Below are 24,404 nucleotides of genomic sequence, written 5' to 3'. Positions count from 1 at the left end.
AAAACAGAACATTGCTGCAAATAAACAGAAAATGCAAGTTTTTAAATTATAGGACAAAGTTCAGGTAGTTCAGTTAGCTGATGGTGCATTTTCTTTAAATGTTCACATCTTTGGTCAAATTGGTCACAGAGCAGTGGTGATGGATTTCTTTGATTTTCTAATCGCAGCACTTATTTTTAATGTGTAAAAGTGAGTCTATTGCACTTCCTTTTTTTAAGATACCTCAGGGACTAACTGTAGTAGCTTTGTTATGCTGAAAGAAAGTTTTGTGTGTGTGTGTAAATATAGATTATTAGGCAAAAGTTTGACTGGTTCAGCCCACTTAAGATGAATTTATGTTGTCCATGATATATTGATGAGATATATACAAATTATATAAATTTATAAAGTTATTATAAAAGGACTGATTTACTTAGGATTACCCGTGACGAATGCGAAAATAACCACAAATTCAACTTGGTTTCATTGTGATTCATGATCTTTGCTTTTATCATTAATAACAATACTTAGGCATCATTAAACAAAAAAAAACAAACAAAAAATAATAATAACACTGTAATTAGGACGCAGCTGTTTCTTCTGTATCGCTGGGGAAGAGAGGCTGCTGGTTGGTTGGGGGTTAGTTAAAAAGAACATGGTAGTGGAATGAGGGTGTTTAAAAGGAAGGCATTTTATAAAGAAGAGAAGATGTGAGAGCATGTAGCAGTCTTAGGGTTGGATCTATGATGTGAGGTGGAAAAAGGAAAGAAAAGGAGAGGGCATGGAGACAAGGAGAGCTTCCCATACATTACAGATAAGGCACTTGACATACAAAGCTTTAGAGCAACAAAACTCTGTAACACTCATTTCATGATTCCATCTAAAAACAAAATAAAAGCTTCAAAGAACATACCTGTAAACACATTTAATACCCAGAATGATACTTAAAAAATTTACTCAGATCAACACTTTAAATTTGCAGCCGGGTTAACAATCAGAACCCAGACTATTGGGCAGTGAACTCGGCAAATCTGAAATTGCGAAACCGTCCTGCTCCACTGTACTTAGCGAAACTACAGCATTTCAACAGAGCAACGCCCATTCGCAGTTACTACATTGAGTCATCGCTCTTCAGTGGGTGGCATCGTCAATGCAAAACTGCTTGAGCTGAAGAAGAGAGGAAAAAGTTATTCAGCAGGAAGTTCAAGTTTTCTATTGGAGTTTATATTAGTTTCTGGCTCTTTTACGGCCTAAACGTCAAAGAACTGTTGAACTCTGGAGATGTCTCTACTGGAAGCAGGAATTGTACAAAGTGAGCCTTGCTGGATTAGGAATGAACAGAAGTTAAAAGGGGACATATTATGCTTGTTTCCAGCACCATATTTTTATTCTTGGGACTCTGCTAGAGGAGCTTTGCATGATTCACAGTTCAGAATAATCATGGGTTATCTTGAAAGAAGCGGTTTTAGCTCCCTGCCAGGTCGCTTTGAAGCATGGTTTATAGTACTGCGCTGAATCTCCACTGCAGTGGGTGATGCTTGCGTTCATACTCGGGCACTGTCACTGTCAACATGAGTAAAACTGAGCTAATAAATCTGGCACAATACTAGATATTTATAATAGTATAAGTGGCAAGCTAGATACAATTAAGGCCTATTAGATGCTGTTCAACTAATGTTTTATCCTTGTGCTAACTTTTAACACAGTGCCATAAATCAGGTATGAGCCAGCTATGATTGGCTGCCTCTTGTAAACAAAAGATTTTAACACTAAGTGGGTAGAGCTGTGTGCCCAAGATTACCATATTAGGGATAGCCTCTCTTTGTGACATCACACAGATCCAGGGGTAGAAAAAACTACCTGAAATAGAGCATTTAGAGTAACATAAGGTCTGAGCTTTTGGCTCACAGGGAATGCCTGCACATGCACAGACCTCATTATCTGAAACTTTGGCCATGTTTAATGTGAACATCCATTATTAAAAGTTTATGACAGAAAATATGGACAGGCATGATAGGTCTCCCTTTAAAAAAAAATCTTGCTGATTACTAAACTCAAACCAGAACACTTTACAAATGGCACAAACCACACCGGAGAGCAGAGGAGCGCAGTCCTACTGCAGGTTATTACTTTATATGAGAGACTCTGTACTTTTGTGCAAAGACATTGCAATAGCTGAACAGATAGTTGCATAGACAGAAACCTAGGGAAATAAATGCCCTATTGTGTCACCTTCACATAACCCACTTTCAGTTGTTTTGTTCTGTTAGTAAAAAGCAAACAAAGAATAAAGCAACTCAATTTCAAAGCAGAAGGCTTTAAAATGGCTTTTTCGCAGCCGTCAGCTGGCTCTAAGGCACACAGTCAGAACATGAAAGCTAAAGTAGAAGCAGCATCACCTCCTCCGCCCCCTCATCTGTCTTCTCCAAACTTTGCTCTTCTCCATTTTTTCTTCCCTGTCTCATTGAAAACGTTTGGGACTAACATCAAACAAAAGGCAGTGATACATTTTTTTCCTCTGATGACAAAGCGAAGAGCCGTGCCACTTAATGTAGTGTATGTCATCTGCTGGATCTCTGTGCCCTCTAAAAAAACATGAATGTGTCTTGTGTAAAAGTAACAGTGCCAAATTTCCTCAGATACCCGCTGTTCTGGGTTTTAGGGAATCACTGGTCCCTCCCTCGCCCATAACCCGTTTCGTCCCTCCCTCCTGCTCCTCTACTGAGGAATATAAGTCCTTCTCACGTTTTTCCATGCCGTGACTTTTATTTCACTCCCTCTTGCTGTGGTTGTTGTTGTGGACTGTGTGACCATTCTGCACCGGGCCATTTTTCTTCATATGCTTTTTCTCTCCTGCCTCCTCTTCCTCCTCCTCTTCTGATTCGTCCGTTTCATCTTTGTCGCTTCTTTCATCATCCACTTTTTCCTGAAAAACATGAGGAAAAGCTCATGAAAATATGTAAACATCGTCATTAATCAGGGAGACCTCCTGCTCATGCTCTCCTGGAGCTCTGCAGAGTGTCAGAACAAACTGTCAAACGTCTTATTCATTTTTGATCTGCAGCTTTTCAGAAGAGAGTATGCGCAAATTTGACTTTCAGAAATAAATGTGTTTTGCAGCATTATTTAGATTTTACTGTTTGAGCTAATTGATTTCTTTTGGTTTGCTTACATTGTTGGTGAGGAATCGGATTGCTATGCGTATAATGAGAACGGCCCAGAAGATATGTAGACACTGCAGAGTCATCAGCAGTCCGTTGAAAAAGTAGTAGCCGAAGAACGGCTTATAGATAGTCACTGGATACACCCACGTGCAGTAAATAATCCTGCAAGAGAGACGGCGAGGATTAAGGAGAGTGAAGCACGACAAACAGTGGTATACTGCAGCAGTCAAAATTACTGTTTCAAATCTGTGTATATGTATGTGTGTGTGCTTACCAGAAGGGGAAGATAACAAGGCGGGTGACAATGAAGACTGCAGCAAATACAATGAAAATGTAGTTACAGGCATTTCTCCACCCAGCATAGTTGAACATCTTTGCAGACTGTGAGTGGAAAAGATAAAAAAATAATCAAAAAGGGAAAGTTTCTGGGGGAAAAAAGCATTTAAGCTTTATTCATAGCTTTCTCTGTTTGTAAATGGGTCCTCTTGAGCTTGACTGGATGAATGTAGTAAAAGCAAAGAGTATTCGTGGTATAAAGGAGGAACTTAGCCAGTGGATCTGTAAAAGATTTAGAGGCTAAAGTGAAAGTGCTTTAAACACGTATTCTCTTTAAAGGCCAACAGGGGGCGATCCTGTGATTACAAAAAGACTTCTGGTCTTCTGATTTCTTGCTCTGTGACCTCAGTGACACTTTTCTGATGATTTTATGGCCTCAGCCAGTAACTTCAAACCATGCTGAATAAAGCATTTAGTTCATTTTATAAATTATGTGTCATAAACAAAGATTATTGGCTAATGATTTGTGTGCTGTGTCCCCCATTTTCACAGTAAGCTCCACCCCTCGCTCATTGTGTCTGGTAAACACCCAGATAAAATCTTCCTAACGTTTAACTGGACTTTGCTAACAGTGGGTGACTTCATGGCATCTATGTTCACCACTTATACAGTCTTTGGCAAAGAGTGAGTATCACATTCCTGCTATTTATGGCCCTTTGACAAACTAAAATACATTTAATGCTCAAGGGAATGACCCCAATTTAAAAAAAAAAAAAAAAAAGGTTACAAATATTTCTATTACTTGATAAAAACCATGGTAATTAATGAAAGTCTAAAGTGTTTATATCCCACAAATAATACTTAAATTGCACTTTCCTCCACAAGGGGGCAGTATGTGATCAGTGTAAAGTCATCAGAATACTCAAAGGCCAAAACATCCTGCTTAGTGGTGGTAGGGATAAATGACATCAGTGCAAACTGTGCAACATTCAAACACAGTTCTTACACCTTATGGAGTTAAATATCTCCAGCACGACAGGATGTAAATATATGTCGAGTTACACGTTAGTTGATTTTGGGCATGTGCTTTCAATCAGTGTATAAAATGAGGTGAGGGTTTACCTCGAGGAGGTAATCGGAGGAGTCGTGCACCAGCATGATGAGAGTTCCACAGCGGATGTAGTTAACGCACCAGGAGAAGCTGATGAGGAGGATTGTTGCTACATGGTGAACTATCTGCTCCTTGAAGTCCTGGAGAGGGGGAGATAGATGGGGGGTAGTGGTGGGGGGTAAAGATGTTTTTTAATTAATGCTGTGTACATGAAACAGAACACATATATAACCGTGCGCTGTGTTTTAACCAGGTACGTGAGAATGCTAGTAAATCCAGCTTAACATTATCTGGGTTAGACATTTGTGCTGCTGAGACACACTGTGAAAGAGTTTGGCAAGAGTTTTTACCCCACTGTGCTCAGCTGACCAGGCTGAGCAAAGTCCAAGCCAAACACACTCAAAGGCGCACAATACACACACACACGTCACACAAAGGCACACCGAAACACACACACACGTGTCACAGCAGCCTAATGTCCACTCACAGTCCATGCCAGATGTGAAACTGATCAGAGAAGAGTGACGAAAGACTCTTTGTCAGCCTTGTGTGCAGAATTATGATGCTATAACCACACAGCGATTCAATGGTGGCTGTGTCTGCACAAATGGCATACTCATTTTCATTTTGCATGCCCCCTCTCCATGAACCACCACCTTATCATGGTAAAGGGGTTTGTCTGCCCTAATGATCCTAAGTGCCACGTTGTCAAAATTTGTCCCAAGTAGGGTCTGCCAAGGCAAATTGGTTCTAGGTGAAAGGTCAGACCAAGTGTGATTCACAAGACGCTTATGGAGCCACATTACCTCACCTGGATTGGGGTTACTGGAGCCCTGGAGGCAGGACTGGTCGACGGGCTCACCATTAGCCCTTAGATCACAGGGCTTAGCTGGGTTCAGTATGACTCAGTCTCATGGACCATGGGATGAGATTCTCTCTGAGTTTCTCAAGGCTCTAATTGTTGTGCAAATGTTGTCGCTGATACGTCTCTGCACTGTATGGAAGTTGGGGACATTGAGTTGGGACTGGCTTACTGGGGTGGTGGTTCCCCTCTTTAAAAAGGGGGACTGGAGAGTGTTCCAACTTCAGGGGAGTCACACTCCACTAACAGACTAACTGACAGAGGAGAGTCTGTCTGTCAGTCAACCTTCAAATTCTGGAGGAATGTTTGAGGGTGAGTGTGAAGCATATGGGACGAGAATTAGCACTTCAAAGTCTGATGTATTCATTCTCATCCCAAAGTTCTCAACTGGAAAAGTGTGGAGCACCCACTCCAGGACAGGGATGAGTTACTGCCTCAGGTAGAGGAGTGCAGTACACAGCAGAAGGAGCTGAACATGAACATGAAGCTATGTATTTACCAGTCAGTCACCAATGGTCACGAGCTCTGGGTAGTGACCAAAATAATGAGAATGAGCTCCCTCCGAAGGGTGGCTGTGCTCTCCCTTAAAGGTAGGGTAAGGAGCTCAAAGAACAGCCGCTACTCCTCCATACTGAAAAGCGCCAGTTGAGGTGGTTCCATCTGAATACGATACGACCTGGGCACCGTCTAGGTGAGGTATTCTGGTCATGTCACTGGAAGAACTGGAGGAGGTGGCTGGGGGGCAAACGGTCTGGATATCTCTGCTTAGGCTGCTGACTCTGTCATCCAGACTGGACAAGCAGCAAAAAATTGATTGATGGATGATTGGGAGGAAAGACAAATGTCTTTTCCTCCTTTTCCTGTTCAAATCCTTTGTACTCCTAAATAAAGAAAATCTTTGTGTTCTTGAGATAAATTCACTTACTTTGCGTTTGACATCAGAGGCGACGCTGAAGAGTAGAGATCCATAGAAACCCAGTTCAATCATATAGTACCAATATTGGGACGGCAAGAGAGTCTGAAGGGGAGGAAACAGATCGTTAATTTTAAAGTCAATATAACAGTTTGTGCAAATCACTAGTGGGAAGTGGGGCTGTACTTTTTCCTATATTACAGATTAACCTTCTAAATGTTCTCTGATGAAATTGATTATGGTGTAATTTTAAAAATGACAAATGTCTGGTTTAACTTCAGAGAGTGCCAGTTAACACCTCCAAACTTCATGATTGTAACAGCAACTGTGTGAAGATATTATGTCAAAACAGACCAAAATCTCTGAGGAATGCCTCCAGGATCTCGGTGTAGTCATGCTAAGAAAAATTAAGGCAATTCTGAAGACAAAAGAGGCTCCAATCCAGTAACAGCTGAATCTATATGTGTCACGCCTCCCAACCGAGGGAGTATAGTTTACTAAACTAAACTAAAAAGCCTGAGGATGCTTTGGCACAGATATTCACTGAGTCTGGGATCTTCGGTGAGACTATGAGAGAAGTGTTTATGTTAAAACACCTGCTTTAAAGTCCTTAAATCAGACCTTGACAAATGTCACCCATTAAAGACACTAAAACTAACAATAACTAATCAAAACTAAAGTGAAACCGAAACGAAGAAAACCCACTCTAGAAATGTTACTTCCATCATTTCAGGGCAGGCAGAGAGAAACTTTATTACCTTCCAGGACCTTTTTGTTCTGGAGCTTAATTTAATGAACAGATACGCAGTGCATTTATTGTACTTAGTCATTCTAGAGACGTACCAGCACAGGAAAGCCTTGCCACATCTCCTTCAGGTCATACAGCCAAGGTTTCTGGAAGGATATGCAGGATGGGAATGAGACAGCAAAACACGACAGGTGTATTTATAACAACTGACTCAGCACAAGGATGAGTCAATGCTTCCCCCTCTGACAGCGCGAGAGGTGAGGTTATCACGGCAAAGGGAAAGGCAGACTACCACAGAAAGATTCTGAGAGCCGGACAGGTCATGAATATACATAAAAGCATGAGAGGAGGAAGAGGAGTGGTCGAGGTTAACATGGCAGTACTCACATCGATGAGGGCGGCCAGGCCAGCAATGAAAGCAAGAAGGTAAAAGGTAAATCTCCAACTGCAAGAGAACACACACACATACAAACACACTTTCTACTCAGTCAATGAGGAAAGACAGTAGGCACATTTTCTACCAGCAGACATATAAATGCATCACACACACACACACACACACACACACACACACACACACACACACACACACACAAATTCTCGCTTACAGTCACAAACACACAAGTTAAAGAGAGATGCCAGGCTGCGTGAACTGCCTGGAAAATCTGCTGATAATGTCAAACACAACACACACACGTGGGCACACACAACACACACACACAAAAGCACACACAGAGACACAGACACAGTCAAATATGTGCTAACAGACAATGAGAGCCACTAGACAACACCCTGTACTGGAGACAGTGATAAGTCATTGTCACTGCTCATACAGGTGTAATAAGTAGACGCTATAGAAAACGCTGCAGCAGAGACACGGATACAGAGAAGGAGTGGGAGTGTGGGAGATACCCCAGTGGGGGAAATAAGGGAGAGATACAGAAAGCCTGTTGTGTGCACATCCACAATACATCGATTCACAAGAAAAATGCCTTTACGCTGTAGCCCGCATAGTGAAAGACACACCATGACCAGAGAGCGACAAGCATGCAGTCACATGCACGCCTGCACACACCCACACATACACACACACGTCAAATATGCACACACATCACTGTAAATTGGCTGAAATAATGTAGATGTTTAGCCCATACCTGACATCTATAATATTATTTGCTTTATTTCTTTGGTTTTTGTAGTTATTTTTCCCATCATGTGTACCAGGAAAACAAAATCACTTCAAAAGCTATTTTAAGCTATTTTTGAGCATTTAGCCCACTTAAAGCTGTTGTGACACACACAAATTCAGCATCACATCACAGTTACTAATCGAACTTGCGTTACAAAAGCTCTTTAATGATGTGTGTGATAGGCAGACAGAGAGAAAAAAATCATAAAACATGCTGTTTCCTGCACTTCCACTTAAATCAGGTCACTTCAGTTCATGTGAAGGGAGGTGGGATACAGAAAACTTTTAAAGGGTGCAGAAAATTATTTTCATTTTTCTGGCACCAAAGGACAAAAATGTGCCGCTAAAGTGCAAAGCGCAGCCCGCCCAGAAACAACTGCTCTTAACATGACATCAACTCCTGCAAACATCTGCAATAAGCCAAACCAAAGCTAAAGCGGCAAAGAAAGAGTGAGGTTAAAGCTGAGTGTATGGCGACTCCAGCCAAACAGCCAAAGCCTGATTTAGAACAAGTAACAAAAATGCTGATGAGCAGTCAGGCTTAAAGCACTGCAGACTCCATTTCCACTGGCTTCAGGCAGGTGTTCTATTGTTTCTTTGAGTTAATACTTACACAGTAAAATACAGATCATGCGTGTGACTTCATTAGAGATTTGAGTGGAAGAGACTTTGACTACAGCTTAAGCTTTATGTTGCTAACTTATGACGTATGGCTAAGTAATGCAAATGTAATGAAACAAACGAGTTTCTTCAGGGAACAAACGGGTTCAACTTCAACCCATCCGAATACTTGGCAAACATATCGGTGACTCCTGATTTTACACTTACAGTTTTGTAATTGTCATATTTATCAGAAAGGAAGAAATAAGGGGTGTGAGAGAACGGGGTTTGAAAAGGGTTTCCAGGGTGAGCGTGCACTGAAAAATGTCATGTCTTTTGAGCCTTGTAGGAAAAAACAAAGCTGTAATACTTCCCCTACAACTCCATCTCATGAGTGATGTAATCAGAGGCTCCAGAGAAGCTACAGAGACCCTGTGGTGGGTACAAACTGTATTTCTATCTCACTCTTTTTTACAGTGACTTTTTCATCCACTGTACACAGTGTGTTCACCGTCTTCTGGGTAAATATGGTAAACTGATCTTTTGAGTTAAAAGCTTTCACAGATCTGCATCAAACGTAAACAACACCCAAGCCAACAGCCATGAAAGACTTACAAACAGGACACATGGGATAATATAATCATTGGATTTCTCTGCATCCATATCAGTGGACAGTATATCTGCATGCTATCAGTACTAGTATCGGTATCATGTTATCTGCTGCTTACTGTCTATTGTACTGTACGTATCTTCAAGCATGCCGCTGTGAATCCTGTCAGCTGGTAGTAGCTGGTCTCAATAGCCTTGTCTTATCAGGTGATCAGGCTGTTGGTTTAACTCAGCTTCTGTTACAGTAAATGTTGGCTTACAAATAAAAATAACCAACAGTGGTGACAGAGCCCCAGCTGCAAAGGCCCTGTGCTAATAAGCATGGTTGGATGTGTGAGTGTGTGTGGAGAGCAGAGGCAACATTTCAATGAGTGCAGAAATAGAGGGCTACTTTTGCCCTCAGAAATGTGCTCATATCGCCAGAGGAACGCTCTCTGGACTCTACAGCAGTCATGTATGTTTAGAAGAGCACGGGTGCATACCTGGCCTCGCGAAACTTTTTGAGCAGACTCGGTCTGTCCTGGTTCCTTCGTCTCCTGAACCATCGCTGCACTTGTCTTTCTGAGTAGCCAGTCTTCTGGCAAAGACTTGCTACTGAAGACTGAAAACAGCATAAAGAGGTCAGATTTGATTATTTTCCCAGTGACTTAGTTGAGGGCTGCATTACAGCCTTTGTGATTTTGCAATAGAAGGCCAGAGGTATCTACCTGTGTGGGGTTTTTGTTAATCTTACAGTAGTAGGACTCCAGTGTGGTGTTGTGTGGGGCCTTGAGCCGCACCGTGTCTTTAACCCCGAGCAGCGAGGCCAGAGGCGTGGCCACCATCCTGCAATTGTGACATGTTGGGATTAAAAGACAGTGACAAAAAAGGAAGCACAGTTGTGATCATTAAATATTATATAATCTGATATTCAAGCTATTATATAGATATCTTTTTCTGTAAATGTGTTGTTTGGATTACAGTGTTTCTTTTATCGTATATTCTAACCATTCTGTGGCTGAATAGGAGGTAGAAATGAAAAACAATGAGGAACAGAGTCTCCTGGCATTAGCAGGGAAACAGAGATGAATGCTGATTAACTCCTGGAAACAGGAACGCTGTTTGCACACTTGTGTGGAAAACAATAACAGTTGAAGAAACAATGGGAATTTATTCATCATAGATCTGGGCACAACAAAAGAAGGATTAAGTAACTACTGAGGGGAAAAAAAGCATAAACTAAGTGAATACAAAGTCAGAAGTGGAGGTACCTGATGAGAGATTAAAGACACAGAGAAATGCATAAATGCATTAAAGGTAAATGTCTGAGATAGAGTAAGACAGAGTGAAAAATGGACCGACCTTTCAAAGATCTGACGGATAATGAGGAATATGAGGGCGATGGGCAGAGCCACCCACAAGTCGCGGGCCTTGGCGTATACTCGTCCATCCCGATCCTCCAGGTCAGCCCAGCCCAGGCCCTCCGGAAACCACCGCCGCTCCTGCCAGAACCACTCACTGAGCTCCGACAACATCCTGAAGCACACGGACACAAACGGAGTCAGCACTTTCAGACAGCGTGTAACCCAAGCTACACTGCAATAGCTATCATTTAGACCCACAAACCCTAAAATTTGTTGGTGTCAAAATAGGTGAAGAAAAGACAGCTGGATGGTTGCTGGAACTCGCAGGTCACACCTATATTTTTGGAATAATTTCCCATCACAGTCCTGGTGGAAATCTATTTGAAGAAAAGCTGTTGGGCGGTGGAGCAGGTTTTAGCCACGGCTCCTACAGTGTGTTCAATGTGTTACTCTGAAGAAAACAGCCCAGTGAAAAAAGAGAATACAACAGAATGTGGACATGACGCTGGCTGAAACAACAACAGGTTGTTTACAGTGTTTGTGCATATTTATACCACTGTTTCCATGAGCCGAACAGAAAAACTTTTAGGAGGTTGTTTTTATCAGAATGTTACAACTTAAAGATGTTCTGAGGATTTTGACCATCTTCTAAAAAATAACTAACATGTTAGGAGCAAGCTGCAGCTTCAGCAGAGCTTTTATGATTTTATTTTGATCAATTATCTTTTAAACTAAAATCCCTTTAAAAGTCCTTTGGTTTAAGACAAACAGACCCAACAGAGACTAAAGGCGCATGCTGCTACTTCTGTTGCTCTTTTAAAAGTAAACACATTTTCTAAAAATATGCCTTTCTGAGTCATTTTGAAGGAAATATCTGCTGATGTGGGGGACTCCCTCACGAACAGCTGCAGTAGAGTCATTTCTGCACATTTTACTAATAAATTTGTTACGTTAAAAGTATGATCACTTCTAGGGCTGCACGATTAATCGTTAGAAAATCGCGATCTCGATTCATACTTATGTGCGATCTCATTTCCAAATGACAACGATTTAAAAAAAAAAAAAAGAAAAGAAAAAAAGAAAAAAGACGACGACTATTGTACCGCATTTTGATCCGGGACGTAATCTGCATGAAAACAAGCGCTCCCTCTTCCTGCTCAACAAATGACAAGGGCGGAGCCTTATACCACCTGATACAGAAGCTGTGCCATGATGCTCAAATAGGCAGGGAAAAAACAACGGAGAACACGTCAGGGATGACGAGAAAGTGACAGGAGAAAATTGATCCCGGTCAACCACCCAAACATCAATAACGGAACCTTATACAGCGCCTATACTGGCCGAACTAACTCCGCAGGCACAAAGAAATTATGGAGGCTATTACTTATCACCTGACCAAAGATATGTCAACACTGTGCAAAACGAGGGATTTAGGAAAATGATCAACACCCTAGACAAACGCTACACAGTGTCGTCCAGCAACTATTTTTCTATTGTTGCACTACCTGCTCTATACACGCAGTGTCCAGCAACGGTGGAGACGGAATTTCAAGCAGTACAACATTTTGCGGCAACCACAAAATGTGAGGCATTTATTGTTTTTATGTTTATTTATTGTTTTTATGTTCAGTTTCAACTGTTACGAAGTTGATGTGCAGTTAATAAGTGCAATAAATATTTATATTGGAAAAGAAAATCGTGAGAGAATCGTGATCTCAATTTTAAGCAAAAAAATCGTGATTCTCATTTTATGCAAAATCGTGCAGCCCTAATCACTTCTCTATTATTAAAGTTCCAAGAGCTTTAATAATAGAGCATTTCTCCTATTTCTCACCACTAGTGAGAGTAGGAATGTTGATCTTTCATAAATGAGCATCTCTTTCAAAGTATAGTGATATTGTTCTTCCTAAAATCTGTATCCATAAGCAGGGATGAGCAAGCAAAGAGGTAAACTCTGAATAACTGAGCTAAAAAGTTTTGTAATTCTTCATCATTTTTAATTTTTATTTCATTTTAAATCTTTCTTTGTTTCTTCCAGTTTAGTTTGAGTTAGTCTCCACAGTGGGTTTATTTGTCTCAGTTTAGTTTTTACTGTTTCAAAAAGTTTCGTTTTTATTAGTTCCACTGTTAGTTCTAGTCTTTGTTAATTATTGGGTGGCAATTATCAGGGGCCTGCCAATCAGAAGTTAGGTGGCTTGTGAAGTATTCTCAGGTAGATGCTAAACTCCTGGTGCACCTATCAGAGTTTGAGTGGGAATTTTGAGGGTATTACACACCGAGTGGGTTGTGAAAAAGCGACATGAAAATCCGAATTTTCCAGATTTGAACTTGTCATGTAACAAATTTACAAACTGAACATGCTGTGTTTTTGTGGAAAATGTGTTTTCTTGTTTTCCCTTGAGGATGTCATGGGCTGGACTAAGATAGTTTGTGAGCCTGTCCCAGCCCTCAGGCCATATTTTGCCCATATGTGGTCTATAGACTGGCTATACACGCATCCACTATACATCCCTGGCTATGTATATAGGAGGACAGCTGTAATCGGATACATAATTTGGAGAATTGGATGATTTCCCCCTAAGTGGAAGCCTTGCTGTGTGTTTCCTACCATGCATATAACAGAGCAAAGACAGCATGCATAGAAGTCAAGAGGCCCTCACAGGAGAGGAGAAGGCAGACCAACAACTAAGCAAATCTTTCCCTCCACATGTGCTTAGTCGAGGGCAGCGCTTTCTCCTCAGACAGTACATAGCTGAATATTTCTGATGCAAAGTTCAGGGAGTGGCAGAAAGAGAGAGTGTAAAGAGGTTTGAATGAATATCTGCGGGATGTGAGTCATGAGTCAGTCGTAAGTGCAGAGCAGCGGGGGCGCCCCAAAGCACTCTATCTCCGGTGTCCCCCTGCAGATCTACAGTAACTCCCCTCCCAACAACTGCAGCTGCGAATGCCAAAACCTCGTAACCGCTTCATCCCCACCCTGCTACTCCATGCCAGTTATTTAAAAAGGATTCCCTCCTTAGCTTAGAGAGCCAAAACCATGTGTAATGCCTCCCTGTCATGACTATCTTTAAAATTTACAGCCTAAACCCTACTTAGCCATTAATGTTGATAGAGTTTTACAGAAAGAGAAGCAGAAGCACTAAAACAACTGTGCGATTCATAAATTTTTTAGCATGTCCTTATCTGTGTTTAGAGCTGTGTTTGGTTTTAATGTTTCTGATAAGAGCTCACATGAAATACTTTAATATCAGTGCAGAAAAAGAGTTTCTCTGAGAAATAAATAAGCGCCTTTTCTTTAAATTAGACCCTTATAATGTTGAAAACACCCATTAAATGGACGCAAAGGGGACATCTAAACATTACTTGTTTCTCCTGACCAACAGATAGAAACTGCAAAGTATGCAGTTTTTTTTATTACTGACTACTGATTATCTATTATTAAACCAGCATTTGTCATATAGAGAAGAAGTGTACTGTTTGACTGACCTCCTTCCTCTACTGGCCTTTTATTGGTGTACTGAACTCATCAGACTGATTAGTAGATGTTTACATATTTAAACATATGAAAGATTCCCAGTTTGCCCCCAGGAGGAGACACAAATCGATTTGGGATTGGGATCGAATTAAACACACTGGAAGCGATTTGCTCAAAGCTGCTAGCTTGTCGTCTACAGACAGCCAAACCTCTGGTTGCCCAGGTAACACTAATATACGGGTGTCAAACGTAAAGCCTACAATTGGGTCGGCAAAGACTCCAAATCCGCCCACCTGACAGGTCTGGAAAATGTGGGCACATATTTTCCACTTTCACTGATCTGGCCTACTTAAGAAAGTGGGCAGTATGTGTCCCTTATTTAATGAGCAGATCATATGCCAATCAACAGTATTCTTCGCTCTCATTGGTAGTTACCTCTGTTGCTCACCTGCAGATATTTCACCCATAGTCACAGGCTTAAGGAGCAGCCAAAATGATTACTCCACTTAATCACACAGACTTTGGGAAAATGAAAAGACCACTACAGTTATAATTTCAACTATTATCAATTACTAAAACAAACATTGTGCCACTTTCTGTGTTGCAAGACTCCTTCTTCTTTTTTTTTGCTATTCAGCACATCCTTTCCCTTTCCTGTTGCCCCTCAATAAAACTCCAGATTCACTCCCAGACAGACCGTGGGAGTTTTAGCTCAGTTAATAATTAATTTATTCAGTTTTTCCATTTGGATAATTAAGTTCAAGTCTTCGCGTAAACAAAGACAAGTTTCTTTAGTTTCATGATTCCACAATTTTCCTGATTATTTAGATTTTTTCATCTGTAACAGAAAAGCCATAATTTATCTTTTATGTTTAACTTCATAACTAGTTCAAGAAATTCAGCTTCACTTCATGTAAACTGCAGCTCACTGACACTGTTGGCTACGTCTCATGGTTCAGTTATTTTCCTCATCATGTCATGTTAGTCATGGCCCCAGTTTCCTGTTGCAGGAGCACGGCTGACTGAGCACTGGCCTGCTCCTTCTCGCACCCCACCACCCCCCTTCTTTTAACACAGGTAGTGGTGGATGGGAAGGGTGACATATTTTTCCTGGTCACTTTGCCAGCTCTTCCACTTCGGTAGCCCTACATCTCACTTTTCCCAGAGTGTGCTGCCAGATCTTAAGAGGTCGTCTGAGCAGGGTTTTTGCATGCATGTCCGGCTCCATTATAAAAAACAACAACAACGGTGTAATCTCATTGAAATCCGATAACTAAATGAGCTTCTGAGCATCACTACGGATGGCCCAAAGAGCAGATGGCACTTATTCCCCTGTGTAAATATGTGATTTCCTATAATTAAAAATAAAAATAAACACTGTTTATGAGTGTGTCCGCTGTGATTAGTTCACCAAACACATACACACAAAAGCAAACAAAGGGGGGAACATGGTACTAAACAAAGTTCTTTTAATTTCTCATTATTGTAGCAGTATATGGTGAGTTCAACTTAGGATCCCAGAGGGTATTTTTAGGGTGACTTGTTGAGTTCATGCAGTGAATTCAGCATGTTAAAGCACTTTCCCCCCCACAGCTTTCCTAACCCTTCATGCTATTGGCTCACTAGATCACATGATCAGACTCTGACCATTTTAATGGTCCAATAAAAATAAAGGAAGCCTCTGGCAGGGGAGGGAAAAAGGAAGTTGTCTGTGTTTGTCCCTTTCCTTCTGTTTTTCTGACAATGAATGTACAGTACAAGCATGTTTGGTGATTATCAACAGTTCTCTCAGTTCACCAGCTGTCACTGCTGTTTCTTTTTAAGCTTTTCCTGGATCCTGGGTTTTCAAACAAGTTATGTAGCTTCTCAGAAATTTTAGTAAAAACCTACACAGACACTCACTGGTTCCTGGTACAGAGTCCAGGAAAATTTGGGGAATGTAAACATGCTGCCACCACACAAAGGAAGCACTCCAGATTTCCCATTCATCTCCACAGATTAAGAACATCTCATGAAGATTTACAGTCAGCCTTTTTCTGGATGGTAGAGGACTGAGTCAGCCAGAGGAACATAAGTCACGAGACAGTAGTGATGTGCTCTGACTGTGAGTCACTTGTACCAAGCCACCTATGATTGTACAATCATCCATTTACTCATATCCATCCACACTTGACACATTCAACAGCAAATGAAAATCCAAAATCAAATTTAAAATCCCTTTCATCACACATAAAGTCTTGAATAATCAGGTCTCATCTTATCTTAAAGACCTCATAGTATCGTATCACCCCATTAGAGCACTTCAGTCTCAGACAGTTCTTGGAGTATTTAAAAGTAGAATGGGAGGCAGAGTCTTCAGCTTTCAGGTCTTCCTCCCCTCACCCCACACCTGTCGTGGCAGATGGCCGCCCCTCCCTGAGCTGGAGGTTTCTTCCTGTTAAAAGGGGGGTTTTCCTTCCCACTGTTTCCTTCCGCCACTGCTCTTGGGGAGATTTAACAAAATAAAGCACATTGAGGCAACTGTTGTTGGGATTTGGCACTATATAAATAAAACTGAATTGAACTGAATGAATGGATCACTTACACGATAAGCTATAAAAACTACTATTGGAGACCAGAAAGAATGGTACACTGATGGTAATTTTAGCAAAATTCAAAAGACTGGAGTTCTGCTGTTGGACATTTTTTTAAACATGGGTTGTTCTGAAAAGCTAAACTAAATTCAAGTGTGGTACTTAACAGGATGTCACTGTTGTAAAATGTCAGTTTGTGAAATTTCTTCCTTCCTAGATTTTCCACCAGCAGCTGTAAATGGTTTTATTGAAAAGTGGAAGTGTTTAGTAACTACAGGAATTCAACCACAAAGTGGAAGACTACATAAAGTTACAGAGAGGGGTCGCCAAGTGAGTAAAAATCACTAACAAACTGCAGACTCAATAATTGTGGAATTCAAACCTCCTCTGACATTAACATCAGCACAAAAACTGAACGCCAGGAGCTTCATGACATGGGTTTCCATGGCTGAGCAGCTCCTGTTGCTGTGTTGGTGGCCCAGTACTTTTGCCCACATAGTATATTTTAAATATTATATATCTTTAAAAAAAAGGTGGCTGTTTATATTTTAAACAACTGTAAGGAAGTAAAAAAAAAAGGATGAAATAGTAGCCTGATTATGACTTATCTATAATACGTTAAGTATCACCAGTTCATCTATATTTATATATAGCATACTGCAATACACAATTCATTCCAACATACTTTAAAGTTTAGCATGTATTTTTTTCCTGGTATTACTCACACAAATGATGTGTTTTTGTAAAAGGAAACACACAAGGATTCACTAAATAAATCTTTTTTGTAGGATTACTTTTTAACTTTTTTTAACATAAAAATGTTAGAAAATTGTAATTACTTAGAATATAAACGGGTTATACAATATCTGTCACTGATAAAGAAAACAGTTTATGTATGATAAAGTAATAACGTGTAAAATATAATGAGAGTCATAAACTATCCCACTCATTTTAGTTGATCACTTCATAGTTAAAGGCTCATAAACTGCTGGGCCTGGTGATTTAGTACAACTGGTTTGATAAGGATATTGAGTTACATCTCAGTCACTTGGCACTAAGTGTTTGCTCAATGCTTATTCTCTGTTTAAGTTATTTATTGAATTTAGATTGCTTTAAATCTGCATATTGATTCTACACTGAAGATCTATCCATGTATATATGTAGATGGATAAAGTTACATTTTTATTATAATCACATGATACGTCATCATTGGTGGGGACAGTGTTAAGCCATATTGAAAAAAATATCTCTATAGATATGGAAGAAAACAACATCTATAATTTTTAAGGGTCATGGGGTTGTTGGAGCCTATTCCGTGCTGATATAGGCAAAAGGTCCCGAGTCTGTCACAGTCAGCCTAATCACATTCACACATGCAGTGAATTTATAATTGTTAACAAAGCTCACATTGATGTGTTTCGATTTTTGGAGGAAAACAACACAGCCACAAAGAAATCCTGCAAACTCAACCCAGAAAGGTCAGCAGGTCTGAACCCAGAACCTTCTTGCTGTGAAGAAACACTGCTTACTACTGCACCTCCGTCCTGCCCTTTGGCATAGTCACAACATCTAATCTAATTATCTTCTATTTCTGGGCACGTTTTTTCATCTATATGGTGTTTTAAGTACTGATTCATGTTCATACACACATAATTTATACTTACCACTCTTAATTATTAATTGATTGATGATTTTATTATTGTGCTATGCATAATTTACATTTATCCATTCCCACTAGGCTTATAAGCCACCAATAACAAATAACCAGAACCAGGGAAGCCACATCACTTACAAGTACTGAAGAAATAATCCGACCTGACGTCTTTTCTGACCTTTGGAAACAAAGCTTTGGTAAGAAGACTTAAAAGGGCAGAAAAGTCCACATTTTGAGCCCTGCACATGACATATTTCTAGGTTAAGGAATTAAAAACCACTCGGTTATGTTCTACCAGCAAAACTACTTGGTTAGGTTTAGAAAAAAATAGTGGTTTAGGATAAAATGCAAAGGCTGGCACCTTTTTTAAAGCTCAGTTTTATTTGCTGTCAGGGTGACACATAACCTGCTGAACAGTGTGGACAACATAGATGCTGCAGGCATGAAATATACTTCCTATTAAAATACATTAATTGCAAAGGCACACTGTCATATAAACACGTGACAGTTTGTGTTTTGTTATGAGATCAGAGTGGATTATCAGGCCAAATAATCAGCCAGGCTGATAATCAGGCAATCCGTAATATCAACCCCTAATTGTAGCCCAATGTTTGAGGGAAACACGATTCATACAATTTTTTTGCAACTCAAACTCTTCAAATACTTTAATCTCAGCCGTGGACTAAATACAGTATGTCAAGGCCCCCTATATACACTGTTTATGTATTACGGTCCAGCTCACAGCCACGGATTAGGAATCACAGTACAAGCCATGAAAACCTGAATGCACACATTGTGGGATGAAGTGGCAGTTCAGGAGGCTGGCATGCTTTCTGCACATGGTTCATTAGCTGTAACTCAGGTCATGCTTTGGATATTCTGGGCCAGAGAGTTTTCAGGGTGAGTCATACACATCGTTCACATTTTATACGTCCTTACACTTGATAAAAAAATAGTTTTTTAAAATAGATATTTTTATTAGACACAGCGAATAAAGAAACACAAAAAAGCATATATGTAAATTAGATCTTTTACGTGTAAGAAAATGCAAAATCATCCTAAAGCAGACGGACAGCTCAACGGTTTCATCACTGTCACGGAGTCTGTGTTTTAGATAGAGATCACAAGTCAGTCGGTTTTAGTACCACTGACACTGATCTGTGACACTGATGAATTATTGATGAGACCGTTCAATCAGGCAGCAGGCTGATCTGAACAGGCTTGTTCAGGTGGTGTGGGGACATCGTAATACTGATTTTCTTCTCCTCACAGTTCAATTCGGGCCCTTTGAGCAAGCACGGCGCTCTTGCTGAGGTCAAGCGGTTTGCCCTCTGGACATATAGGACGCTCAAAAACATGCAACAGAAAAATGAGCCCCAACAGACTTACTGATTACTCATTGAACAGTTTGGAAGAAGAAGAGGTAATCATTGACAGCTGACAGCTGTTATCTGTCCAGGTTAGGCTGAGGTAAAGGAAAAACTGCATTGTGTTTTCTTTTTTCTGCTGTTGGATTTCGGTGATGTTTATCCTGGATGGACGCAAAGATTCAGTCTGTAAGAGCAGCACAGCAGTTATTAATTGGATGACTGATTAATCATTTAAATGAACTGCTGCGTGAAATCCTTCAAAAAAGTTACAAATGGTCATCAACCAACAGTGTGGAACAGTTCCGGCACAGGCTAAAAGCAGCCTATCTAAAGCAGTGTTTATGGTCACAGTAATTGTGACATCATCATAACCCCGAAGGGGGGCTGGCATAGTTCTATGTTGGTTCTACACGGAAATTTGCAGACCCTTATCTACATGTTTTGCACCCAGTCTGAGGGCTACTCTTGGTCATGTTTGTGGTGTTGCTGTTCCTTTAGTTTAGCTCCTCCCACTAAGGAGATAATAGACAAACATCTTCTTCATGGGGAAGTGAAAACGGGCGTTAAAAATAATGAAAACTGTCCAGTGCGGCCACGGTTTGTGGTTCTCATGCTGCTTTTTTGATCTTTGATGGTGTTTCTCCCTCTTCCTAGTGAACTCCACTGTCACTCCATTTCCTTTACAAGCCCACTTTTTCAACCAATCAGCAATTCATCTACGCACAATGTCAATCCTGAAAGACTAGGCACTGTGGGTTTTTTTAAAGGATTGCATGGGAGCAAGTCATCAGAGTCAATCCTTTACTAAGCATATCCAAATGCCAGTGCAAATAGACACAAATGCAATAGCTGGGAGTCACGTCACTCCCAAGTTGAGTGCCTTCCAACTAATAAAATCGGAATAGCAAATTGATGATTAGTGTAAATTAGTGTAAACACTGATAAGTGTAAATGGTAAATGGACTGATTCTTATATAGCACTTTTCTACTCTTCCGGAGCACTCAAAGCGCTTTATACAACATGCCACATTCACCAATTCACACAAGCACTTTCTCCTATGCTTTGTAAGTGCTTTCTACCTAACATTCACACACATTCATACTCCAATGAATGCACTGGAGAGCAACTTGGGGTTAGTGGGTTAGTATCTTGCCCAAGGATATTTGGCATGCACACTGGGGGAGCCGGGAATCGAACCACGAACCTTCCGATCAGTAGATGACCCTAAATGAAATTAAATGTGTGTAATTAAATCTTCCCAAAAAATTGAATCATTCTCATAAACTCAGAATTAATCTTAATTAATTAATTAATTATAGCTAGAGATCATCCCCATATATAGTATACCATAGACAGAGGAGAAAAGAACTAGACAGCGTGCATATGACCAGAATGATATAAAAGTGGCTGATTTCACAGTGTTCATCAGAGTGGCAAACTGGGGAAAAGAAACTGTGTCTGTGGCAGCTGGTTTTAGTAAACACCACTCTGTAGCACCTGCGTGAAGGCAGCAGTTTGAACAATCTATGTTATATATATGTATATGTTTATGTTAGTTTATGTATAGATTAGACATACGACCACCCTCCCATCTCGAGACAACTGACAATGAGCCGGCTAAACAAGAACAACAACAGCTGATTATAAGTTAATGTTATGCCAGCTACTGTTAGGCTCAAATGTCATAAAAATGAAACTTTCTCTCTAATAAACACTTTGATTACATTCTCACATAATATGAGTTTTTTCACTTAGTGTCCAACAATGAGCTACTTCAAAGAAAGTTTCACTAATGGATAACAGCAGCTAACAGACACGGAGGCTTCAGAAAAGTTCAGGATATCGAAACAGCTCATCTCAGTATCGCTTTCACTAGATACAAGTAAGCTTCACTGACAAATTCCTTTACAGCCTCCTCCAGAGTAAACACAAGCGGAGACACAAGTGGACACAAGCTGAGGTAAACCGCAGACTAACAGCCTAACAGCCTACACTAACTACAGATGAACAGTGGCCAGAGTTGTTTGTCCTACCTTACCAAGATTTATCAACATGAATTGGAAGTAGTTAGGAAAAATAACGTAGTTGAATGCAATCTGTAATCTACTGACATCTAGTGGTGATATTTTACACACTGTAACTCTAAAAACACCGCTGCAGCATGTTCAGACATAGAGCCCTGTCAATGTTCTGCATACGGCTTTTTTAGCGAGTCACAAATACACAACAGCTGCCACACGGTTTTAAAGTTTTACTGTTTTATTACTGTTTACAGTGACTGATCTTGGATTGTTAAGTTGGGGTTGTTGGAGCTGCTCTGGAATACACTATTGTGCTGGTGTGCACACCAGCCAAAACACTAGTTAGCAGTAGGGTTTCTCTCTTCAAACTGATCTTTCAGACCATCAAAAAGAAATGACAGTGAAAGAATAAGTAGCTAGAAAAACATAGGAAGAAACAACAATACCAAACACATCTAGTTCCAGTTTTAGGGAGTAAAATGTCAGGTTATAGCATAGGTTATAGTGTAGATTTAACGTAGAAGTGCAAATCCCACTTAATGGTCCCTTTTGGGCCACTGTATAGCATTACAGAGAGCAAAAACTGCTGTCATTAAAAAGTCTGTAAAGTTAAAAGTACTTCTATCCCCTCATAAGGTGACCGAACTGTAAATGTAGTGTCTATTTAAAGTACCACTGAGTGCACATCTCCTCAACACATTATAGTTACACAATAGCACAGTCAAAAAATTGTTTGCCTTGGCAACAGGCAGCACCTGTAGCTGCTGTCCCTTATATACATACACCTAAATAAGCAGTAAACACAAGAGGTGCCAGCTGGTAGCCGGAGCTGCAAACATAAAACAATAGTGGCTCCTACAGTGAAGCCATATATATGTACACTATTGTGTATAACTAAACAAGAACTGAATATGAGAAGACTTTAAGGACTTCTCATTCTATCAACGATTTGTTTTGTTAATAAAATGCTAATTAAATTAAAAAAAGAATTTAGCAAGAAACAAAACATTATATTGTCTGGCCATTAAAGCATATAGTAAAGTGGGCGTTTCTGTTTATACAGTATCTTTCAACTTATTAAATGTTGGTCTATATTGGTCTAAGTGCTAAAAACATCTCCAGAGTGGACTTCTTCACATTAAAGGGAAAATTTTGTACAAATTGGTTTTATTGGTCTGACTCACTTGAGGTTAAATATGGCACTCCTGTAATTAGCCTACTTCTTGGATATTATAACTGTGACAATATATTATACATACTTGCCTGCTATGATGTCATGTATTTACACATGTCTGAGCATGAAAGAGTCATTGTGGCAACATCAACAAAACAAACAATTATTCCTCGTATAGCAGCTACAGCTGCCTCCTCTCATTTTAAAGCTTTAGTATTTATGTTTACTTAGCATTCTGCAGATTTGCTTTAATGTAGCTACTGCAAAGTGAAGCATATTAAAGACTGCCTGGAGGAGATGGTGAAACGGAGATGACTGAACATAGAAAAAAAAGATAGATACTATTTAAAATTATATTTGTATAGTGGGGCTGTGACTTGTGTGTGTGTGTTAGTTACAGTGATAATGTGGCTAGTTAGCAAACTTTAGCGATCCACCGTTGAAGCAAGCGCCAGACTGCCCTCGTGTCCTCATATTACACAGCCACCGGCAGGAATAATTAACCTACCATCACATATGAACCCAGCTTACGCCTGTTTTTTATTCTCTTTCTGTCGTTAAGACACCGAAAGCGGCCTGTTATTTTTAATTGCCCGATTCCTGCATGAGTGCGTAATGACGTCTGAGGTGAGCGAAGATGCGGAGCGTGAGTCTCCCGCAAACACTCACGCGCACATAAACGACCAACGTCTACCAACCGACATGAAAGTGAAACGGTACTTACTTTGGTGTCTTTCTCGCGCCGTGAAGAAGAAGAAAAAATCTTCTTTCCACCAAAAATTTGCAGTTGTCTTTTGTCTTTTTCTCCTGGTCCCGCGTAGCTCGCTGGAAAAAAAAAAAAAAAGCTAACGGTCCCGTTGAGTGTGCCCAGCCCGCTGGTTGTGCTCAGAAGGGCGCAGCTTACTGATTTTTACATGTTTCCATGGAGAACAATGTGCGAGGAAAGGGAAGGAAAGGGGAGCTACAGATGGGGGAGAATTTGTGTGATGCTGCAATGCGATATCGGTGGCTTTTCTCCCAGCAGTGTTCAGGTAGTTTTTTCCCCCCTCCCTCGTCGTGTCCCAGCTAATTCCCCCTCGTGTGTCCCGGGAGTCGGCGGGGGTCTTTGTGGCCGGACAGAGGATCGGGTCGGGCCGGCAGGAGAGCGGACTGAGAGGCGCAGACAGAGAGGGAGGAGTGAGGGGATAACGGAGAGGGAGGGACGCAGATGACGTCCAAGCACATGAGAGAGCATTTGGCTCACACACACTCACACACACATATCCGCGTTTTTTTTCCGCTCGGAATAAAGTTTTACCCCCAAATCTTTGTATCCGAAACAGCCGTGTCTGGTATTTTTCTT

General features: G+C 40.6%; 1 protein-coding gene across 1 annotated transcript; it reads right to left on the bottom strand.

The window, feature by feature from the left end:
• Positions 1-460: 460 nt before the first annotated feature.
• Positions 461-24,404, bottom strand: cers2b (ceramide synthase 2b). The gene is made up of 11 exons (XM_031740907.2): positions 23,787-24,404; positions 10,793-10,966; positions 10,159-10,276; positions 9,934-10,052; positions 7,441-7,498; positions 7,149-7,199; positions 6,318-6,410; positions 4,542-4,670; positions 3,418-3,524; positions 3,152-3,305; positions 461-2,905 (listed from the first exon to the last, which is right to left on the bottom strand). The coding sequence occupies exons 2-11, from the start codon at positions 10,963-10,965 to the stop codon at positions 2,750-2,752; spliced, it is 1,158 nt and encodes a 385-aa protein (XP_031596767.1). The 5' UTR covers position 10,966; positions 23,787-24,404; the 3' UTR covers positions 461-2,749.

The sequence above is a fragment of the Oreochromis aureus genome, linkage group 11 (assembly GCF_013358895.1).
Source record: "Oreochromis aureus strain Israel breed Guangdong linkage group 11, ZZ_aureus, whole genome shotgun sequence".
NCBI classification, from domain to species: domain Eukaryota; kingdom Metazoa; phylum Chordata; class Actinopteri; order Cichliformes; family Cichlidae; genus Oreochromis; species Oreochromis aureus.
This window is presented reverse-complemented; position numbering and strand designations above follow the sequence as displayed.

Excerpts from the sequence above, each read along its gene's own strand:
- cers2b (XM_031740907.2), bottom strand. The coding sequence starts at position 10,965 with ATGTTGTCGGAGCTCAGTGAGTGGTTCTGGCAGGAGCGGCGGTGGTTT. Across the intron at positions 7,200-7,440 it reads GCCTGGCCGCCCTCATCGAT|AAACCTTGGCTGTATGACCT; the intron begins GTGAGTACTGCC and ends ATATCCTTCCAG. Across the intron at positions 4,671-6,317 it reads CCTCTGATGTCAAACGCAAA|GACTTCAAGGAGCAGATAGT; the intron begins GTAAGTGAATTT and ends CCCCCTCTCCAG.